The sequence below is a fragment of the Dama dama genome, chromosome 17, assembly GCF_033118175.1.
Source record: "Dama dama isolate Ldn47 chromosome 17, ASM3311817v1, whole genome shotgun sequence".
Lineage (NCBI taxonomy): Eukaryota > Metazoa > Chordata > Mammalia > Artiodactyla > Cervidae > Dama > Dama dama.
The window spans coordinates 39,704,390-39,723,954 of NC_083697.1; the positions used below are offsets into that span (position 1 = coordinate 39,704,390).

Consider the following 19,565-nt stretch of genomic DNA (forward strand, 5'->3'; position numbering starts at 1 on the left):
TCTACCTGTGAAGGGAAAGTGTTAGCCACTCAATCGTGTCCGACTCTTTGCAATTCCATGGACTGTAGCCCGTCAGGCTCCTCTGTCCATGGAATTCTCCAGGCAAGAATACTGGAGTGGGCTGCCATTTCCTTCTCCAGGGGAATCTTCCTAACCCAGGAATTGAACCTGGGTCTCCGGTATTGCAGGCAAATTCTTTACCAATTGAGTCACCAGGGAAGCCCCTAATTCAACCAGTGAAGCACCATCAAGACTTTTCTATCATTCAGTGAGCCATAACTCTGCTCTCCCCAACACTCTCTATCTCAGTCTGGGGATGGGTCAGCTCTTATATGCTTGCTTTATCTCAGTTTTAGGAATAGTGGCTGTTCTATATATCTGCTACTTCTGCATTCTTTAGAATTCTTTTATATATGAACTAATGCTACATTACCTGAATCTGCTTATGCAATCAGTAATTATTTATATCAATTTTTGTTCAAATTACTGTGTGATGTCGACTGACAGGACTGTGACCCATATAGTCTTTCACAAGCAAGTTAACAAAGTTTATATGTGTATTAAGGGATAAAATACATTTCTGAATGTTTTGGAGAAAGAAGTGATGGTTACACAGGGGAGGAATAACATTGCATAGGAAGTCATGCCGCATAGTTATGAACAATTACTAGATGGGCTGCATACTTAAGAGGACGATCAAAACTTAAAAAGAAATGTGTTTAACTTTGAGATTCACAGTGTCCCAAAGTTAAAGAGCAGTCTAGCTCAGTGAGTAAATGACATGATAATAAATGTCAAGTCAGAGAATAAGGTGCATATATAGCCAAAAAAAAAAAAAAAAAAAGTAGTACAAGTGCATAGTCTCTGAGCATCTTGAGAGGGGAAGGAAATCTACTTATGCTTATATCACTGTTTTATACATTTTAAATAATTCCCTGACTGTTATCTATATCTTAGGGTCATTTTCCACCCTTACATTCCAGCTATATTTTCTGTATAAGTGACTTAAATGCTATGAGATTGATATTTTCTCACTGTTACTATGCATTCACCTTTCAAGCCACAGTTCTATACCTCAGATAGTACAGTTGACTCTTGAACAACACAGAGGTTAGGGGTGCTGATCCCCTGTGCATGTAACAATCTGCATATAACTTTACAGTTGGCCCTTCACATCTGCTGCTCCATGTCTGCAGATTCAACCAACCACAGATCTCACAGTCCTATAGTACATATTGAAAATATGCTACATATCAGAGCACCCGTACTTTCCAAACTTGTGTGCTAAAGATCCACTATATTTATACTTACCCAACACACAGTTCTGAGTTATTAATTTCTGTGACCATACAAGAAAAATTGACAAATGGAGGAAGCATAAATAACAATCTACCTTTTAAAAGATCTACAAAAATGTTCTTAGAATGGTTAAGTGTTCATCTTATGTAATTATGATATGACTATCATATTTTAAGTCTGAAAAATGAATACTGTTGAAATATATATATTTATTGACCTATTATTTGTCAGTAAAGATCTTTGAGTAATTAAAAAAATCAAAACAGAAGCTGCATATCCAGAGCTGACACTAAAAACAGTAAACAAACAAAAAAAATATTTTAAAAAAATACAAAAATATCCACAAAAATATTGGCTGTCCACAGTGCCTTTTTGATTTGAATGAGAATTCTTATATTTTTATGGAATTCTTCCTATGTTTTTCCCTGTTTTCCCTGTTTTTCAAAGGACCTCTACATTTATATTTTAAATGTCAAACTAAGAAAACCAAAGAAAATACTGACAGCGAAGGTTGAGTCTGGTGAAGCAAATGTTTCTTATTCTATAGAGGATGGGGATACAGAAAGTTGCTAATATAAAAGATGGTGATCACTCAATAAGAAAAGAGACATAAGAAATGGAATTAAGAAAATTATTAAAATTTTTGATTTAAAACAGGAAGCCTCACTGGAATGAAAAGGTGTTATAGGAAATAAGTTTGAGATAATGAAAGAAAGAATTTGTGAAGAGGAAGGGTGAGGGATAGAGGGAGACTTCTGAGTTACTAAGTGACAAGGTCTCCCCATCAGAATAAAAAGGACACTGTCACAGACTGTATTAGATATTCCACCAATGGCATGTTCACACAGCCAATACACACTGCCCCAGCATTCCTCACACTGAATTGAAATGGCTTATTTTATATATATATATATATATATATATATATATATATATATAAAGTTCCCACAAGACTACAATGGCTTAAGTATAGGAATCATATCTCATTCTTCTTTTGATTCCCAGGTCCTGACATAAAGTATACATCCAACACATTCGGGTGAATGATTAATGATTAATGAATAAATAAAACCTGTTATAGCTGTTAGAATACGGGTAATCAATAAAATTGCACATACAAACATGAAAATAAGTTTCAAAAGGAATAAAGACACCCTATTAGAGAAAATTAAACCAAATAAAACCCATACTGATCATACTATGTCAGAATACTTGATTATTTTTTAGAAGGATATATAATAGAATTGTGTCAAAAGAATTTCTGTTACAAGTTGTTTAACTTACATAATATTATTCATGGGTAAGAGACTTTGTTTCACATCTGACTAAGTTAATAAATATCTCTTTTGTTGATATGATAGAAAATAATCAATTTCTCCATCCCAAGTCTGATCACAAAAAATTACTTCTGAAAAATTTACTTAGTATTTTACACATTACCATTCTGAAACTTAAAACACAATAGCTTTTAGCAGTTGTAAAATGTACATGCTTTGGTCAATTATTCTGGATGTTTTCATAAAGGTAACTGACCAACCATGTCAACCTGCCTTTTGATATAATCTATATGCCAAAATTAATTTATCAGATAGGCAAGTTCCAATAACAATGTTAAAACAGATTTCCGCAAAAAGTAATTCTATTCCAAAGACAGCAAACAGATTCTGTGATGCCATACTTAAACTTTTCATACTCCCCATGGACTTTCCTGGTGGCTCAGAGGTTAAAGCGTCTGCCTCCAATGCGGGAGACCCGGGTTCGATCCCTGGGTTGGGAAGATACCCTGGAGAAGGAAATGGTAACCCACTCCAGTATTCTTGCCTGGAGAATCCCATGGATGGAAGATCTTGGTAGACTACCAAGAGTCGCAAAGAGTTGGACACGACTGGAATGACTTCACTTCACTATTGTGTTAACTGACTGTCTCTTTAAAGTGAAATAATTTCACTCTCATTCTGCAGAGTTGCTGCCCACCAACACACACACCTCTATTCAGGGTGAGCACATAACTATTTTAAATCTTTCGGTCAATAAGGAAGTCTTTTAAAGTTTACTGGAAACAAAGTGACCCAGTTAATTTCAAGAGACATTTATATATGAGATGGTAAACTAATTCTCCATTTGGGGGTGACTGAGTCACATTTTGTGTTGCTGCTTAGAAATGTATTCCAGAGTGAGGAAATAACAGCAGTAAGTCCACTGCCATCATTTTGGGTTGGCTTCTAACTCGAGAAATAGGAAAGCCTCTTATTCTCATAGCTGAAGAAAGAAAGAACATTACACACTATAGAAATCAGTGTCTTAAAATGCTGAAGAAATAATTTCCAAAACAACAAAATAAAAAGACAATCAAAATACGTATACTAATCTTGAACTCAGGGTTTTTTTCTGTTTTCCTGCCTCCGATAGCCTTTTAGTTCTCATTATAATTCTAAAATTATATTATGATATATTAAGAATTGTGATATTTAAGAATATATCAGGCTTAATGTAATAAGAACTGTTATTTAAAATGGGCAGTAAGGCCAGAGTGAACTATTTTAATTAAGAAATGACTTAGTTTTAGGATGAGAGAGGCAGATTTGTCACATCATTTATGTTCACATTTTAAATATGCTTATTAATAATTTCAATACACTTATTTCATATATTCTACAAATTTATTAAGAAGTTTTTATGTACCAGAAATTATCACAAAACTATAGCCAAATCCCACCTACAGTCTCTTCTGATAAATACCATCTTATCTGAACACAGCCACACCCTTCATTTACATACTGTCTCTAGCTGCTTTCAGGACGCAGTGGCACAGGTTGGTTGAGACACTGTATGGACCACAAAACCTAAAATAACATCAGGTTGTTTACAGAAAAAGTTTGCTAACCCCCTACATAGAAACTAGAAATACATTGGTAAATGAAACAAACATCTTTCACAGCATTTACATACTGGCTGGTGTGGGCAGATGTTAAGCACAAACATAAAAATAGGTAAATAATGTCTATTAGAATTTAATAAATGCTGTAGAAAAAAAGAGCAGTTTTAACAGGGCATACAATGAGGGGCCAGGTTGCAATTTTAAGTAAGACAGAGTAGGGGAATTTAAGAAAGTAACATTTGAGTAAATTCTTGAAGTATAAGAGGTAGTCATCACATAAACTGGGGTAAGAAAATTTGAGAAGGTAGCTTAAGGCAAATAACCAGAAGGAAAAAACATACTTTGTGTGTTCAAGGAAGACCAAGGAGGCTGATGTGCAAGAATAGTAAAATAGCGCCAATATTGAAGGCTCTCTTCAATGGTACCAACGTCTGTTACTGCCAGTAACTGCTGTAAAATATGAGTCAGTGCCCTGGGCTAAGAAATTATTTTTTATCATGCATGGTTAAGCAAGCGTAATTTAAGAACTCTGAAGTATAGTGTTAGTTTAGTAATATTCAGTTGCCACATATATCTCAATTTATATATGTTACTGGAAAGGAGATTGGAAGAATGACAAGATTTATAACAACATCTTGGAGAACATCTAATATCTAATAATATATGAAGTCAGAGTGCTTAAAAAATTCACAAAATCTTGAGAGGTTTGGCTAGGACTCAAGAGTACTGAACACATAAAAGAATATATTTTATGTTGTTACCTTTAAGCTTCAAGAGACTAAGCAATGCTATTCAACGCATCAGGCAGTTAGGTTTTCTGGACAGATTGCAATAATAACTATAGAATGAAAAAAAAAAATGGTAAAACAAATTCTATGCCTAGAGATAGGAAAATAATGTGCATTCTCCTGAAATAGATTCATACTATTAAGGAAATTTGGAAGAATTTCCTTAATTAAAAAGAATTCATACCAAGTGGTTAGGCCAAATAAACAAAGGGTATATGAAAAAACCCAGCAACAGATGGGGAAAAAATGGTAAATAAGTATAAAAACATATTGGATATAGTAAAAGTTCTATATTACACCATTAAAGATATAATCCTCTAGAAAGCATTCTGATGTTCTGAGACAGAAAAAGATTAGTCTTAAAAAATTTAAATATCTTAAGATGTGATTTATTCTTAAGTATGAAACAAAAAATATCAAAACCTCAAAATATAAGTATCTAACACTTTACATTTGAAGAGTGCTTTAGACAAGTCTTAGCATTCACTGAACAATGGCCTGACTCTTAGGTTATTAAATTTCTCCTGAAGACAAACTTCAATCCAGCATATCAAAGACCTGGCAATCTGTGGACAGCAGATTTCCTGAAACCGGAAGAGTGACTGCTTTGGAAACTAACAGCCACACTATTATAAGCACACTTTTTCCCCTGACTTCTGTAGATATTATCACATACAGATATACCACATATAAAAAACCTGAGGAAATGAGGTGTTATGCAATTTGCCTACAGTCATACATACAATAAATGAAGGAGAACTGGGCCTTAAAGGACCTGCACAATTTTTAACCTATGCTGACTTTAAAAGATGCCATGCTTTGAATGTATAAAATCTAAAAATTGTCTTCACATGTTCATCCAACCTAAAATCTTACTCTTCAGGGTATCTTTTTAAAAATTTCCCCTTAAAGACACAAACAATTTCATAGCCTATTAGGCAGAAACCTTCTTGTACACTTTTCTTGGATATTATATAAAGTTAGCATATAAGTTATTATAACTATTATATTTTTGAACATGGGAAAGGGGGTGATTAGCAAAGATGGAATGACAGCTTTGTGATCAGACATTGTCTTTGGTAAAGCAGAATGACGATCTCTGAATGACCCATTCCCTTTGGGCACTGATTCCCCAAGAATCTCTGCCTTTAGTCTATCAGTGGTCAGGTCCTTCATGCCTCTCACTCCTGTAAGAGCTGTTCTCCCTGAAATTGAGCCATTTCTTGCTATTTCCTACTTCATCTCCTACTAGTTTTCTTTGATGATCAGACACTTCAGACCAGTTCTCAGCCTTTACTGTATCAAAGTCAAGATCCATTTAGCACCCAAAAGTTCCTTCTCCTCTCTCAGACTCTGATGCTTACCCAAAATAGACTGGTTTCCTGCACAATCCAGATGCTATTTCTTTTTTGGGGTCACCATTCTGTCATCATTAGTCTCCATGTTCCAACTAGTTTCTTATTTATTCCCTCTCCCTGAGAAGACCAGTGAGCAAAGACATGGCACCACAGAGCTAACCCAATAGAGGAGTTAGAGTTTGAGCATACGAAAAAGGACCAAAAACAAACAAACAAAAACACATTTCCTGTCTAAGTTGTTCCTGGCAAAGGGAAAGTGTCAAGAGTTTTAATGACATTATTATTTACTACTTTAAAAATAGGAGAGATTTTTAAATTTTGTTTTCAAAATACAGTTTGTTTAAAGATGTTTAAAATAAAGTTGGTGAGAAGAAATAAACTATATTATCTAACAAATTAATCCAACAAAGGCTAGTGGAGTGAAGTAATTAATACTTACTGAGCACTAATATTAAATAGGCCAACATTCAGGAAGAGGCAATTAAAAAAAAAAAAAACAGTATTCATGAAGATTAAAAAAAAGTTCATGTTTGTGATTCATATCTAAATTCTCATTCATTAGACAAGTCACAGAAACTAACTGGTAAGAAAAAGCACATTTTTATTTTGTTGTTGTTGTTTTTTCCATTTATTTTTATTAGTTGGAGGCTACTTACTTTACAATATTGTAGTGGTTTTTGTCATACATTGACATGAATCAGCCATGGATTTACATGGATTCCCCATCCCGATCCCCCCTCCCACACCTCCCTCTCCACCCGATTCCTCTGGGTCTTCCCAGTCCTTAAGAGTTATGAGTATTGTGATGACAAATGAGAGCTAGACAGACATCCAGGGTACCAGGACAAACCTCAAAATAGAGATAATACAGTTTGTACTTGATTTTTAATGTATTAAAATTCAATCTAGCTTTTAAGATTCTACAGAGTAGCCAGAAACTTGAGCAAAGGAGAAAACTGAGATCGTAAGTAGTTTTAACACAAAATACATCCTGACCCAGACTACGTCAAGGGCTATAAGCAGAAATATTTTCTTCATTAACCAATGATTTTTATTGTTTATTCCCACCCTTGCCCCAACATTTCTGATTTCTTGTCTTAGAAATGAGTCATCTAAGACACAAACTAGTATTTTGATAATAAGGACTACCTTTAAGAGGCACGTGCCTCTTGTTTCTACATTACTACTGAGGTTTTTAGACACTGATCTTATTTTCCAAAGGAGAGGGAAAAACATTTAGTGAGAGCAGACTCAGTATCTCTGCTGCTGCTACTAAGTCACGTCAGTCGTGTCCAACTCTGTGACCCCACAGACGGCAGCCCACCAGGCTCCCGTCCCTGGGATTCTCCAGGCAAGACTACTGGAGTGGGCTGCCATTTCCTTCTCCAGTGGATACAGTTAAAACTCTTAACAGGGACATGTCACAGCAGGGGTATTTTAGAACTATAAGAAATTAGGTAATCTGATGATTTACCTAATGATTACATGGTAGCATGATACTGTCATTTTTTTAAAGTTTTTTAAGATGTTGAAAAAAATTGTTTTCTTATTAATCTGGATCCTATTTGCCAACTGAAAAAAGAACTTAGTCTCTGATGAGAAATGCCACAACTGTCATGGAAATTCACAGTGACTTGCAGACAAGGTTATAATCATTTTAAAAAAGAGAGACAAAGAAGCTTTACAGCTCTGAGATGGGGGTATTTCTTTTTGTAATATAATATTGTCCCTTTGTTGATTTGCTTTAAGCCTTATACACAGGTCCTGTAGTCAGTGAAGACAAAGTACATGAAGTATGAAACATTTTGAATATTGACATTTTAAATTATTTTTTAATACTACTCATAAAACTATATTCCTGAGTTTGCTTGAGTTCAAAGCTGTCTAGTTCAGTTCATCAGATGCCTAGTGGGAGGATGTAATTGCGAACCGCGCCCCCCTCCAAAAAAAATGCGAAACACTCTAGGCTAGACATCTGAGGCTAATCACAAAGCTGAAAGGTTCTTCAAGGATTTGAGCGCACAGCACTTCATAAATAGTACTAGTACCAATTATTCTCTAAAACAAAGATTACAGATTTCCTGTGGTGAAATTAATGTCAGAGAGTCAACCTCTTTTATAAGAGAAAATGGTTATTTTGTCTCCTTCCTATTTCTGAATTAAGATACAACCTTTCTCCTTATTCTTCTCTACCCACACACATTTAATATTAAAATTTGGTAAAACTGATTTAAATTTTTTTCTCTCTAGTAAAATAAAGGATTCTCCCCTCTACTAAGTAAACTATGTTCACTGCAATGGCAGATTTAATAAAATAACAAATCTCAAGTTACTAAAATAGCAGAGATCAAGAGAGTACTTTATATAACCTGACATATGTATGCTATACTATATAATACAATATAATTGCAAAAATATTAATTTTTTATAATTTCAATCCAAGACACTAACTCAAAGACCAAAGTATTAGTTAATGACTACAGAAGAATAAGGAGACAATTCATGTACCAGTCTTTTATTTATACTTTCCTTTGGGGGAAACCATTTTCTCTTTCTTCTAGTGTTCTTATTAGTTTTTAAATGTAAACATCTACCCTTTCTGAAGAATGGGGGAAGGATCTCAAGTCTCTTTTCTGTTCTTAACCTAGCCTTCAACAACAGAAGAGAACTGTCCTCTCCAGTTGATGAGACTGGGTGAAAAAATGCAATACAGGGAACTCAGTCTCTCCAAAGATTTCTCTTGAGACAGTTTGGTCAACTGATGTGGGCTTTCTTCTCTTTTCCCTCCTTCCAAGCAAATATAATTAGACCGGAGTTTAGGACCTGCCTTCTATAAATAAATGATGTTTCTTTGCAGTCTCACTTTTGGAACCATAGATGTAATGCATCAATGAGCATGCAGCAGATTTAGTAAGCATGCAACAGTTCCACAGATATGTTATAGATCAAATGCTTCTATTCCCCGAACACATATACTGAAGTTGAATCCCCAGTGTGATGGTACTGGGCCGTGGGGCCTTTGGAATGTGACTAGGTCTTGAGGGTGCAGCCCTCATGAATTGGATTAACGCCCTTATAATAAGGGATCACAGAGTTATGAATAGCTTGTTCTCCTCCTGCCATGAGAGGGTACGACTAGAAGCTGGCAGTCTGCAACCTGGAAGAGGGCCCATTACTGAACTCAACCATGCTGGACACCCTGATCTCAGATTTCCAACCTCCAGAACTGGGAAAAATACATGCTTACTGTTTCAGCCACGCAGTCTATGGTACTGTGTTCTAGCAGCTCATGTAAGAGCTGAGGCTTATGGAAGGCACAGATTCTTGACTCATCTCATGATTAGATTTTAGTTGTTTCAGAACCTGTAGTTGGAAGATATATGAAAAGTACATTCACATTTGTTTACTTAAACTTGCTCTGCTAACAAATTTATGTTCATACACATGTGTGAGGAAGTGATGTTTTCAGGTGCTATACATTCAGGATTAAATTGAAGAAATTAGGGAAAACCACTAGGCTATTCAGGTTTGACATAAGTCAAATCCCTTATGATGATACAGTGGAGGTGACAAATACATTCAAGGGACTAGACCTGTAGACAGTACCTGAAGAATTATGAATAGAGGTTTGTAACATTGTACAGGAGGCAGTGACCAAAATCATCCCAAAGCAGAATAAATGCAAGAAGGCAGCATGGTTGTCTGAGGAGGCTTTACAAATAGCTGAGGAAAGAAGAGAACTGAAAAGGGATAAAAGAAAAGATATACCCAACTGAATGCAGAGTTCCAGAGAATAGCAAGGAGAGATAAGAAGGCCTACTTAAATAAACACTGCAAAGAAATAGAGGAAAACAACAGAATGGGAAAGACTAGAGATATCTTCAAGAAAACTGGACATATTAAGGGAACATTTCATGCAAGGAGGGGCATGCTAAAGAAAAGAAATGGCAAAGACCTAATAACAGAAGCAGAAGAGATTAAGAAGAGGTGACAAAATCACACAGGAGAATTACGCAAAAAAAGTCTCAATGACCCGGATAACCATAATGGTGTGTCACTCACCAAGAGCCAGACATCCTGGAGTATGAAGTCAAGTGGGCCTTAAGAAGCATTACTGAGAACAAAGCTAGAGGCGGTGATAGAATTCCAGCTGAGATATTTAAAATTCTAAACTATGATGCTGTTAAAGTGCTGCATTCAATATGTCAGCAAATTTGGAAAATGCAGTAGTGGCCAGAATGAAAAGGTCAGTTTTCATTCCAATCCCAAAGAAGGGCAATGCTCAAGAATTTTCAAACTACCATACAACTGCACTCATTTTGCATGTTAGTAAAGTAAATCTCAAAAAGTTTCAAGCTAGGCTTCAGCAGCACATAAATCAAGAACTTCCAGATCTATAAGCTAGGTTTTGAAGAGGCAGAGGAAGCAGAGATCACATTGGCACCATTTGTTGGGTCATGGAGAAAACAAGGGAGTTCCAGGAAAAAAAAACAAACAAACATTTATTACTACTTAACTATTCTAAAGCCTTTGACTGTGTGGATCACAACAAAAACTGGAAAATTCTTAAAAAGATGGGAATATCAGACCACCTTACCTGCCTCCTGAGAAACCTGTATGCATGTTAAGAAGCAACAGTTAGAACTGGAAATGAAACAACTGACTGGTTCTAAATTGGGAAAGGAGTATGTCAAGGTTGTATATTGCCACTCTGCTTATTTAATTTCTATGCACAGTACATCATGCAAAATGCTACGGAGGATGAATCACAAGCTGTAATCAAGATTGCCAGGAAAAATATAAACAACCTCAGAAATATGCAGATAATACCACTCTAATGGCAGAAGCTAAAGACAGACTGAAGGGCCTCTTGATGAGGGTGAAAGAGAAGAGTGAAAAAGCTGGCTTAAAGCTCAACATTAAAACAATGAAGGTCACGGCATCCAATCCCATCACTTTACAGCAAATAGAAGGGGATAAAGTGGAAGCAGTAATGGATTTTACTTTCTAGGGCTCCAAATTCAATGCTGGCTGAGACTGCCGCCCTGAAATTAGAAGCTTCCTGCTCCTTGGAAGGACAGCGATGACAAACCTGCGCTATGCTTACTCTCTTAGTTGTGTTCAACGCTTTGCGAACCTGTGGACGATAGCCCGCCAGGCTGCTCTGCCACAGGGATTTTCCAGGCAACAATATTGGAGTGGGTAGTCTTTCCCTCCTCCAGGGAATCTTCCCAACCCAGGGATCGAACCCAGGTCTCCCACGTTGCAGGTGGCTTCTTTACCATCTGAGCCACCAGGGAAGCCCATGAATACTGGAGTGGGTAGCCTATCACTTCTCCAGGGCAACTTCTCAACCCAGGAATCAAACTGGGGTTTTCTGCACTGCAAGCAGATTCTTTACCAGTTGAGTTACCAGGGAAGTCCATGACAAACCTAGCCAGCAAGTTAAAAAGCAGAGACATCACTTTACAGATAAAGGTCTGCATAGTTAGTGCTATGGTTTTTCCAGTAGTCATGTACAGATGTTAGAGTTAGAACACAAAGAAGGCTGGGGCTGAAGAACTGATGCTTTTGAACTGTAGTGCTGGAGAAGACTCTCGAGAGTCCCTGGGACAGCAAGAAGATCAAACCAGTCAACCCTAAAGGAAATCAATTATGAATATACATTGGAAAGACTAATGGTGAAGCCCCAATAGTTTGGCCATCTGATATGAAGAGCTGCCTGACTGGAAAAGACCCTGATACTTAGAAAGACTGAGGACAGGATGAGAAGGTGGCAACAGAGGATGAGATGGCTGGATGGCATCACTGTCTCAATGGACATGAATCTGAGTAAACTCTGGGAGATAGTGGAGGACAGAGGAGCCTGGCATACTGCTGTCCATGAGGGTTCGAAGAGCTGGACACAACTTAACGTCTATATAACAAGTTTAAGAAAGTATATGTGATATTAATTGTTTATGTCAATTTTATACTTTTCATCTACAGAATATGATCTTTGTCCAAGAAGAATCCAGTATTTTCCCAAGCATTTAGTAATGTAGAAGACACATGAAACACTTGGGAGTTCACAGGCCGAAAATGACTGACATCATAAAGATTACATTCAAATATGATTCAATAGTATAAAATAATTCATTTATTTAAAAATGTGTTGAACAATTAAACTGGACATGAGTTATTTTAAAATAATCTGCTTAGTCTCAAGTCAATTCTAAGAAAATTTTACACGAGATACCATTAACTAGAAAAATCACTTACATTCTTGAATTTTAAAATTGTATTAGCTGATATGACTTACTTTCCATATAAAAATGTATATCCTATATAGCATTACTATGGTAAAATTTATAAATATTTAAATTCTGACAGATAAAGAGGACTAGATTGCCTGCCGGAAATTCTAAGAGTAAGTCAGAGAGGGCCAAGAAAGGAAAGATGATCCGTAAGGCTTTTGAGAGGGGGAGACTCAGCAGAATGTGTCTGCTCATCCATTTTAAGTTATAAACAAATTTTCTGTGGGTTCTGACATTTGGCTAATAATACTTCACTAGGATGACAGACCCAAAGGTTAGCTTGACCTAAGTTTCTTTTATGTATACTTGCTGGTCACATTTCTGTTTATCAATATCAGAAAGGTAAATGAATAGAGTCATGGGCATGAGTGTGAATAAAATTATATTTGTCAGCTTTATATTTACCATAAAATGTTCTACCCAACAGTACCATGTAGTCTGCACATGTAAGACTATCACAAATCTCATGCCAGATCAAAACAGAGGTCTAACTATCTCAGAATATTAGGAAGGTGAGCCAAATGGGACTGTTTTCCCCAAATTCTGAAATACCTTTAAGTCACATGTGACAGCACCAGTTTTAAAAGGTAGAGTCTCTATCATTGCCTTCGAGGCTTAATTCAGTACAGTGGAGTCACTAGAATATTAGGAAATATATAGAACTATGTCCCAGAACTCATGTTGCCTGTAATAAGGAAAACATCTTATAATGGCATGTGATTCTCCAGACTCCAGCAAAATTCTCCCAGATGTCTTGAATACAATTAAAACAATCTGGTATAATCTATTTCAAGTTGGCAAAATTAAAACTATATTCTAGTTGGATAAGTCTCTCTGGGAAAATCCAGTTTTCCTAAGCTGTCATCTTCAATGAGAGTTCCAGGCGCTGCTGACAGAGCATTAGATATCATCAAGGATGTATCAAGAAAGAAAGGAAAACTTTTCCACTTGATTTCAACAAAATATGCTCAGGAGACAAATCCTATGTATCAATGGTGATTCTAAGCATATCACTGAACTGGTATTACAGTCTTGCAGGGTAGTCTCATAGCTCTAAGGTAATAAACATTTCACACCATAAACATGGCTCTAAACATGCAGTAGCAAATATGTCTAATGGCATTGCATTTAGAAGTTCAAATCTGAAACTGTAATTGGTTACACAAGTTTAGAAAAAGGTAAAATTAAAAGTCTAAAAAAAATGTTACTATGACACGTGAAAAACTGTCCTTTAAATACTCCTAGAATGGAGTTAACATTTTTCTCTGCACTGTAGTTAGTCAGGGAAACTTAATGGTAAGAGAAAGAATGAACTGAAACTATTAAATTCAAGTAGCATCTAACATCAAGTAGCAGTGTTTGGTATCAATAATTTAAGCTTACTGAGGCACTAATACTCAACTTACTCTTTAAAATCAAGCATTGAATCTTAATAATTTGAAGGTGATTGTTAGCAACAAATTATTTACTTTATCCCGTTCACGTGTTCAGAGTTTCTTTGGGGCCAATGAGAATGGTCAAAAATTGATTGTGAGTGATGGTTGCACAACTTGGCAATGATTCTAAAAAACACTTGAATTTTCACTAAAGGATGAGTTGTAAGTTATATCACAATAAAGCTATTTTAATACCGAATATAATATTTACTCTAGAGTTTATTCTGATCATTAATAATCACTTTATGAATACTAGGAAAGGAAATAGGTTTATGACTTCCAGATGGGCCAATTGACAGAAATCTTCTAAGAACTTCTTTTAAAGTGACAATCTAAAAATGTAGCGTTCATATATAACACACTGAAGGGCTTATTTCAATTGAGGAATTAGGAATAGATTTTTGCCTTCTTAGAATAACATTTCTCATTTATTCAGTAAATAAACATTTGAGTGCTTATGGGTCATGCGCTGATTCTTATTGGGGACTGGGTGGCAGTGAACAAATGATAATGTCTTTATAAAGAGGCACAAATCCTTTATCACAAGCCTCTCTTAAGAAAAAAGTCCTATAGCCACCTTCACAACTTCAGAACCTACTTTTACACTGCCCTTGTGTTAAAGAGAAAGGAACCATCTTTCTAAATTCCATATATATGTGTTAGTATGCTGTAATGTTCTTTATCTTTCTGGTTTACTTCACTCTGTATAAGGGGCTCCAGTTTCATCCATCTCATTAGGACTGGTTCAAATGAATTCTTTTTAACGGCTGAGTAATATTCCATGGTGTATATGTACCACAGCTTCCTTATCCATTCATCTGCTGATGGGCATCTAGGTTGCTTCCATGTCCTGGCTATTATAAACAGTGCTGTGATGAACATTGGGGTGCACGTGTCTCTTTCAGATCTGGTTTCCTCAGTGTGTATGCCCAGAAGTGGGATTGCTGGGTCATATGGCAGTTCTATTTCCAGTTTTTTAAGAAGTCTCTACACTGTTTTCCATAGCGGCTGTACTAGTTTGCATTCCCACCAACAGTGTAAGAGGGTTGCCTTTTCTCCACACCCTCTCCAGCATTTATTGCTTGTAGACTTTTGGATAGCAGCCATCCTGACTGGCGTGTAATGGTACCTCATTGTGGTTTTGATTTGCATTTCTCTGATAATGAGTGATGTGGAGCATCTTTTCATGTGTTTGTTAGCCATCTGTATGTCTTCTTTGGAGAAATGTCTGTTTAGTTCTTTGGCCCATTTTTTGATTGGGTCATTTATTTTTCTGGAATTGAGCTGCAGTAACACATATATATGGGATTTAGAAAGATGGTAACGATAACCCTATATGCAAAACAGAAAAAGAGACACAGAAATACAAAACAGACTTTTGAACTCTGTGGGAGAATGTGAGGGTGGGATATTTCAAAAGAACAGCATGTATACTATCTATGGTGAAACAGATCACCAGCCCAGGTGAGATGCATGAGACAAGAGCTCGGGTCTGGTGCACTGGGAAGACCCAGAGGAATCGGGTGGAGAGGGAGGTGGGAGGTGGGAGGGGGGATCGGGATGGGGAATACGTGTAAATCTATGGCTGATTCATATCAATGTATGACAAAACCCACTGAAATGTTGTGAAGTAATTAGCCTCCAACTAATAAAAAAAATAATAAAATAAAATAAAAAAAAAGAGAAGGGAACCAATCCCTTAGATCATTGGAAAAGCACTGAATAATGAAAGATTGATTTTCTTTATAACGTAATCATAAGTGCATATCTTCCTGTCTCCTCAAAGATGGATTATGAATAGGATAAAATGTACTTGGTTTCGGTAAGTTTGGCATTTAAATACAAGGAATTTATTCTTTAAGAAGTTTACCATATCATCTAAGGAAGAATACTGGAAGTTGCAATTTCATTGTTCCACATTTTTTTTTTTTTCAAATACACACTATTTAGTCCTAAAGGATAAATCTGTAAAGTGCTTGGAAATATTTGTCAGTAGCCTTTGTGAATTTTTAGTAGTTAAACACTTCTGAGTAAAATTAAAATGGGAAAATGTTCATATATTTTGCAACTGACAGAGTTATGTTCATTTGCTTAATGACAGATGTAACAGGTTTCCAGAAAAGTTTACTTTATTTATGGATCTCTAGATAATGGACTTTGGTAGCCATTCTTCTGCCTACTTAGTCAGAGAAGAATCAAATGGGGAAAATAGCCGTAAGTGTGAACAAGCTTAAGTTACTTCTAAAATTCAAACCACTTTTTATACAAGTAAACACTGAAGCTTCATTTTTGAAAATATAGTTTGTCCATTAACTATAGCTGAAAAAAATAATAATTTTAGTTATACTGCCAAATGTCTATCTACCTGTGGTCTAACTGAATATATGCAACTAAAATCAATTGTTTTATTTGTTTGCACACATTTCCAGTAGGGACAGAAAACAGTCATTGAAATTTAATTTTGTTACAGAAAAGGGCTCATTATATATTTTAATATACAACTGAGAAAAATATGAATAGTAAATGTGGACTTATCAGTTCAGTTCATTTGGTCAGTCATGTCCGACTCTTTGCGACTCCATGAACCATAGCACGCCAGGATGCTCTGTCGATCAGCAACTGCCAAGTCTACCCAAACCCATGTCCATTGAGTCAGTGATGCCATCCAACCATCACATCCTCTGTCATTCCCTTCTCCTCCCACCCTCAATCTTTCCCAGCATCAGGGCCTTTTCGAATGAGTCAGCTCTTCGCATCAGGTGGTCAAAGTATTGGAGTTTCAGCTTCAGCATCAGTCCTTCCAATGAACATCCAGGACTGATCTCCTTTAGGATGGACTGCTTGGAGCTCCTTGCAGTCCAAGGGACTCTCAAGAGTCTTCTCCAACACCACAGTTCCAAAGCATCAATTCTTCAGTGCTCAGCTTTTTTATACTCCAACTCTCACATCCATACATGACTACTAGAAAAACCATAGCCTTGAGTAGACGGACCTTTGTTGACAAAGTAATGTCTCTGCTTTTTAATATGCTATCTAGGTTGCTCATAGCTTTCCTTCCAAGGAGTAAGCATCTTTTAATTTCATGGCTGCAATCACCATCTACAGTGATTTTGGAGCCCAAAAACACAAAGTCTGCCACTGTTTCCACTGTTTCCCCATCTATTTGCCATGAAGTGATGGGACCAGATGCCATGATCTTAGTTTTCTGAATGTTGAGCTTTAAGCCAACTTTTTCACTCTCCTCTTTCACTTTCATCAAGAGGTTCTTTAGTTCTTCTTCACTTTCTGCCATAAGGGTGGTGTCATCTGCATATCTGAGGTTATTGATATTTCTCCCGGCAATCTTGATTCCAGCTTATGCTTCATCCAGCCTAGCATTTCTCATGATGTACTCTGCATATAAGCTGAATAAGCAGGGTGATAATATACAGCCTTGACATACGCCTTTTCCTACTTGAAACCAATCTGTTGTTCCATGTCTGGTTCTAACTGTTGCTTCCTGAACTGCATACAGGTTTCTCAAGAGGTAGGTCAGGTGGTCTGGTATTCCCATCTCCTTCAGAATTTTCCACAGTTTATTGTGATCCACACAGTCAAAGGCTTTGGCATAGTCAATAAAGCAAAATTAGATGTTTTTATGACACTCTCTTGCTTTTTCGATGATCCAGTAGATGTTGGCAATTTGATCTCTGGTTCCTCTGCCTTTTCTAAAACCAGCTTGAACTTATACCACTACATTTTTTAAAAGTTAAATAGTTAAGTATTAATATCTAAAACTTGTGAAAAAGAATGTATTGTCCTTTATTCCTGCAATGTTAGTTTTGAGAAATTTTTTAAGAAAATAGACATAATATGTGTTGATGCATAATTTAAAAAATCAGTATAAAATATTCAGTTATTAACATTTCAACTATATAAAAAATGGAGGAAAAACACCTGAATATATCCAGAAGAATCATATTTGGATAGTGGAAAAATGGACAGTACATTTCTTTTCTTTTGCCACTTATATAACATTCATCAACAATTTAAAAATAGTAAATTTTACTTAATATTTAGTTAAGATTTTATGTGAAAAATATGCTCTGTTACAATATGCAAATAGGGAGAAACAGCATTTGTTGTTGATATAACAACAACTGTGTTCGCAAAGTTTCAAGGATGAAATACACTTATTCATCCAATCATTCAACCTTAAGTTCAATTGTATCAGATGGATGACATTAAACTTGCCAAGTGCCTGCCTTTTGCAACATACTAAAGATAAAACTCAAATTATGTAGCCATCCTGAGGAATGTAACAGGCACAGTGTCTTCCTTCTAGCAGTTTGGCTATTTCTGCTAAAACAAATATGCCTATTTTGACAGAGTTCAGAAAAAATATACATACTTTCAACCATGGAAAATTATATAATGTTACAGATCTCTTGTAACAAGATAGGCTTTCAGTGTAAGATCAAAGTGTATAGAAGGATAGAAAAACATGGGATAGTACCTATTTCTAGTTAAAAAGTCAGAATAGCTAAGAAGTGAACATCAGTAAATGAATATCTTTTCAGCTGATTCTATCCTACTGTCCTCTCCCTCCTCTAAAATGTGGCATCTCTGAGCTCATCCAGCAGGAAGTCTTAAGCAAAGGCAGGGGAGCACCACCCTAAAGCACCCCTCAGGCTCTCATCTGCTGCTCATTAGCTAATGGGAAAGTTCATTAGCTGAGCTGAACTTTATAGTTTCCCTGTTTGCAACTCAGTGAGAATGACAAAACCGGTAATTCATAGCGTAGTTGGGAACGGTAAATGGAATACCAGATGACTAAATGAATAAAACTAAAACAAAAGTCAACAGAAAGAGAAGCTTCTGTCGACTGGACATCTAGTATATTACAGTTAGATGTGTTTTACTTCAACTTTTCTAATTAAAATTAAGTCAATTTAGAAGAATAATTTATTTAATGCTGCTACCAAGCTAGTTTGCTCACAAATGAAGGGCAATTGACAAAAGTTATGTAACTGAAAGGGGGAATAATGTTGAGTACAGCAGCTTCAAATTCTGGGAGCCTTTAAGCACTCCATCAAGTTAATGTTGGTTGGCTGCTGAACAAACCAAGGGCTGAAAAATGTATTAGGAATTGAGAGCTTAATAAAAGCAAAACTTCCATTTTTTTTCTGGGAAATTTTAAGAACTTTAAAGAGTTCTCATTCCAAAGCAACCAAATTCCAGTAGTTCAGAAATCCTTATAATCACTGACCTTACATGGTTTCTATTTTCTGTGTTCCTTTTCAGCCTGATACTTCAGTCTGTGCAAGCTACAAACAGAAACCATCTAAGCAACATACAGTGAAATACCCTTTCCTTCTCCATAGCAAACAATAAAATTTAATTTAGATATGCGTAGATTCTTTAAATGATGTCATGCATTTCTTTAATTTGGAGCAGTTTAACATGTTTAAAACTCAACTTCCTCAAGTACAAGGGAAAAAGTATGACTGAGGGAGAGATATATAAGCAAA

At 36.0% G+C, this 19,565-nt stretch overlaps 1 protein-coding gene across 5 annotated transcripts in view; it reads right to left on the reverse strand.

Annotated features, from left to right (window-relative positions):
• The window catches only part of CCSER1 (coiled-coil serine rich protein 1), a 1,396,414-nt gene that overhangs the window by 683,652 nt on the left and 693,197 nt on the right, over positions 1 to 19,565 (reverse strand). The window contains exon 9 of one of the 5 annotated variants that reach the window (XM_061164394.1): positions 9,571 to 9,686. The exons of the other annotated variants lie outside the window; for them this stretch is intronic. Within the exon in view, the coding sequence (XP_061020377.1) occupies positions 9,603 to 9,686 (84 nt within the window). The 3' untranslated portion in view covers positions 9,571 to 9,602. The remainder of the gene's footprint in view (positions 1 to 9,570; positions 9,687 to 19,565) is intronic. 5 annotated transcript variants of the gene reach the window in all.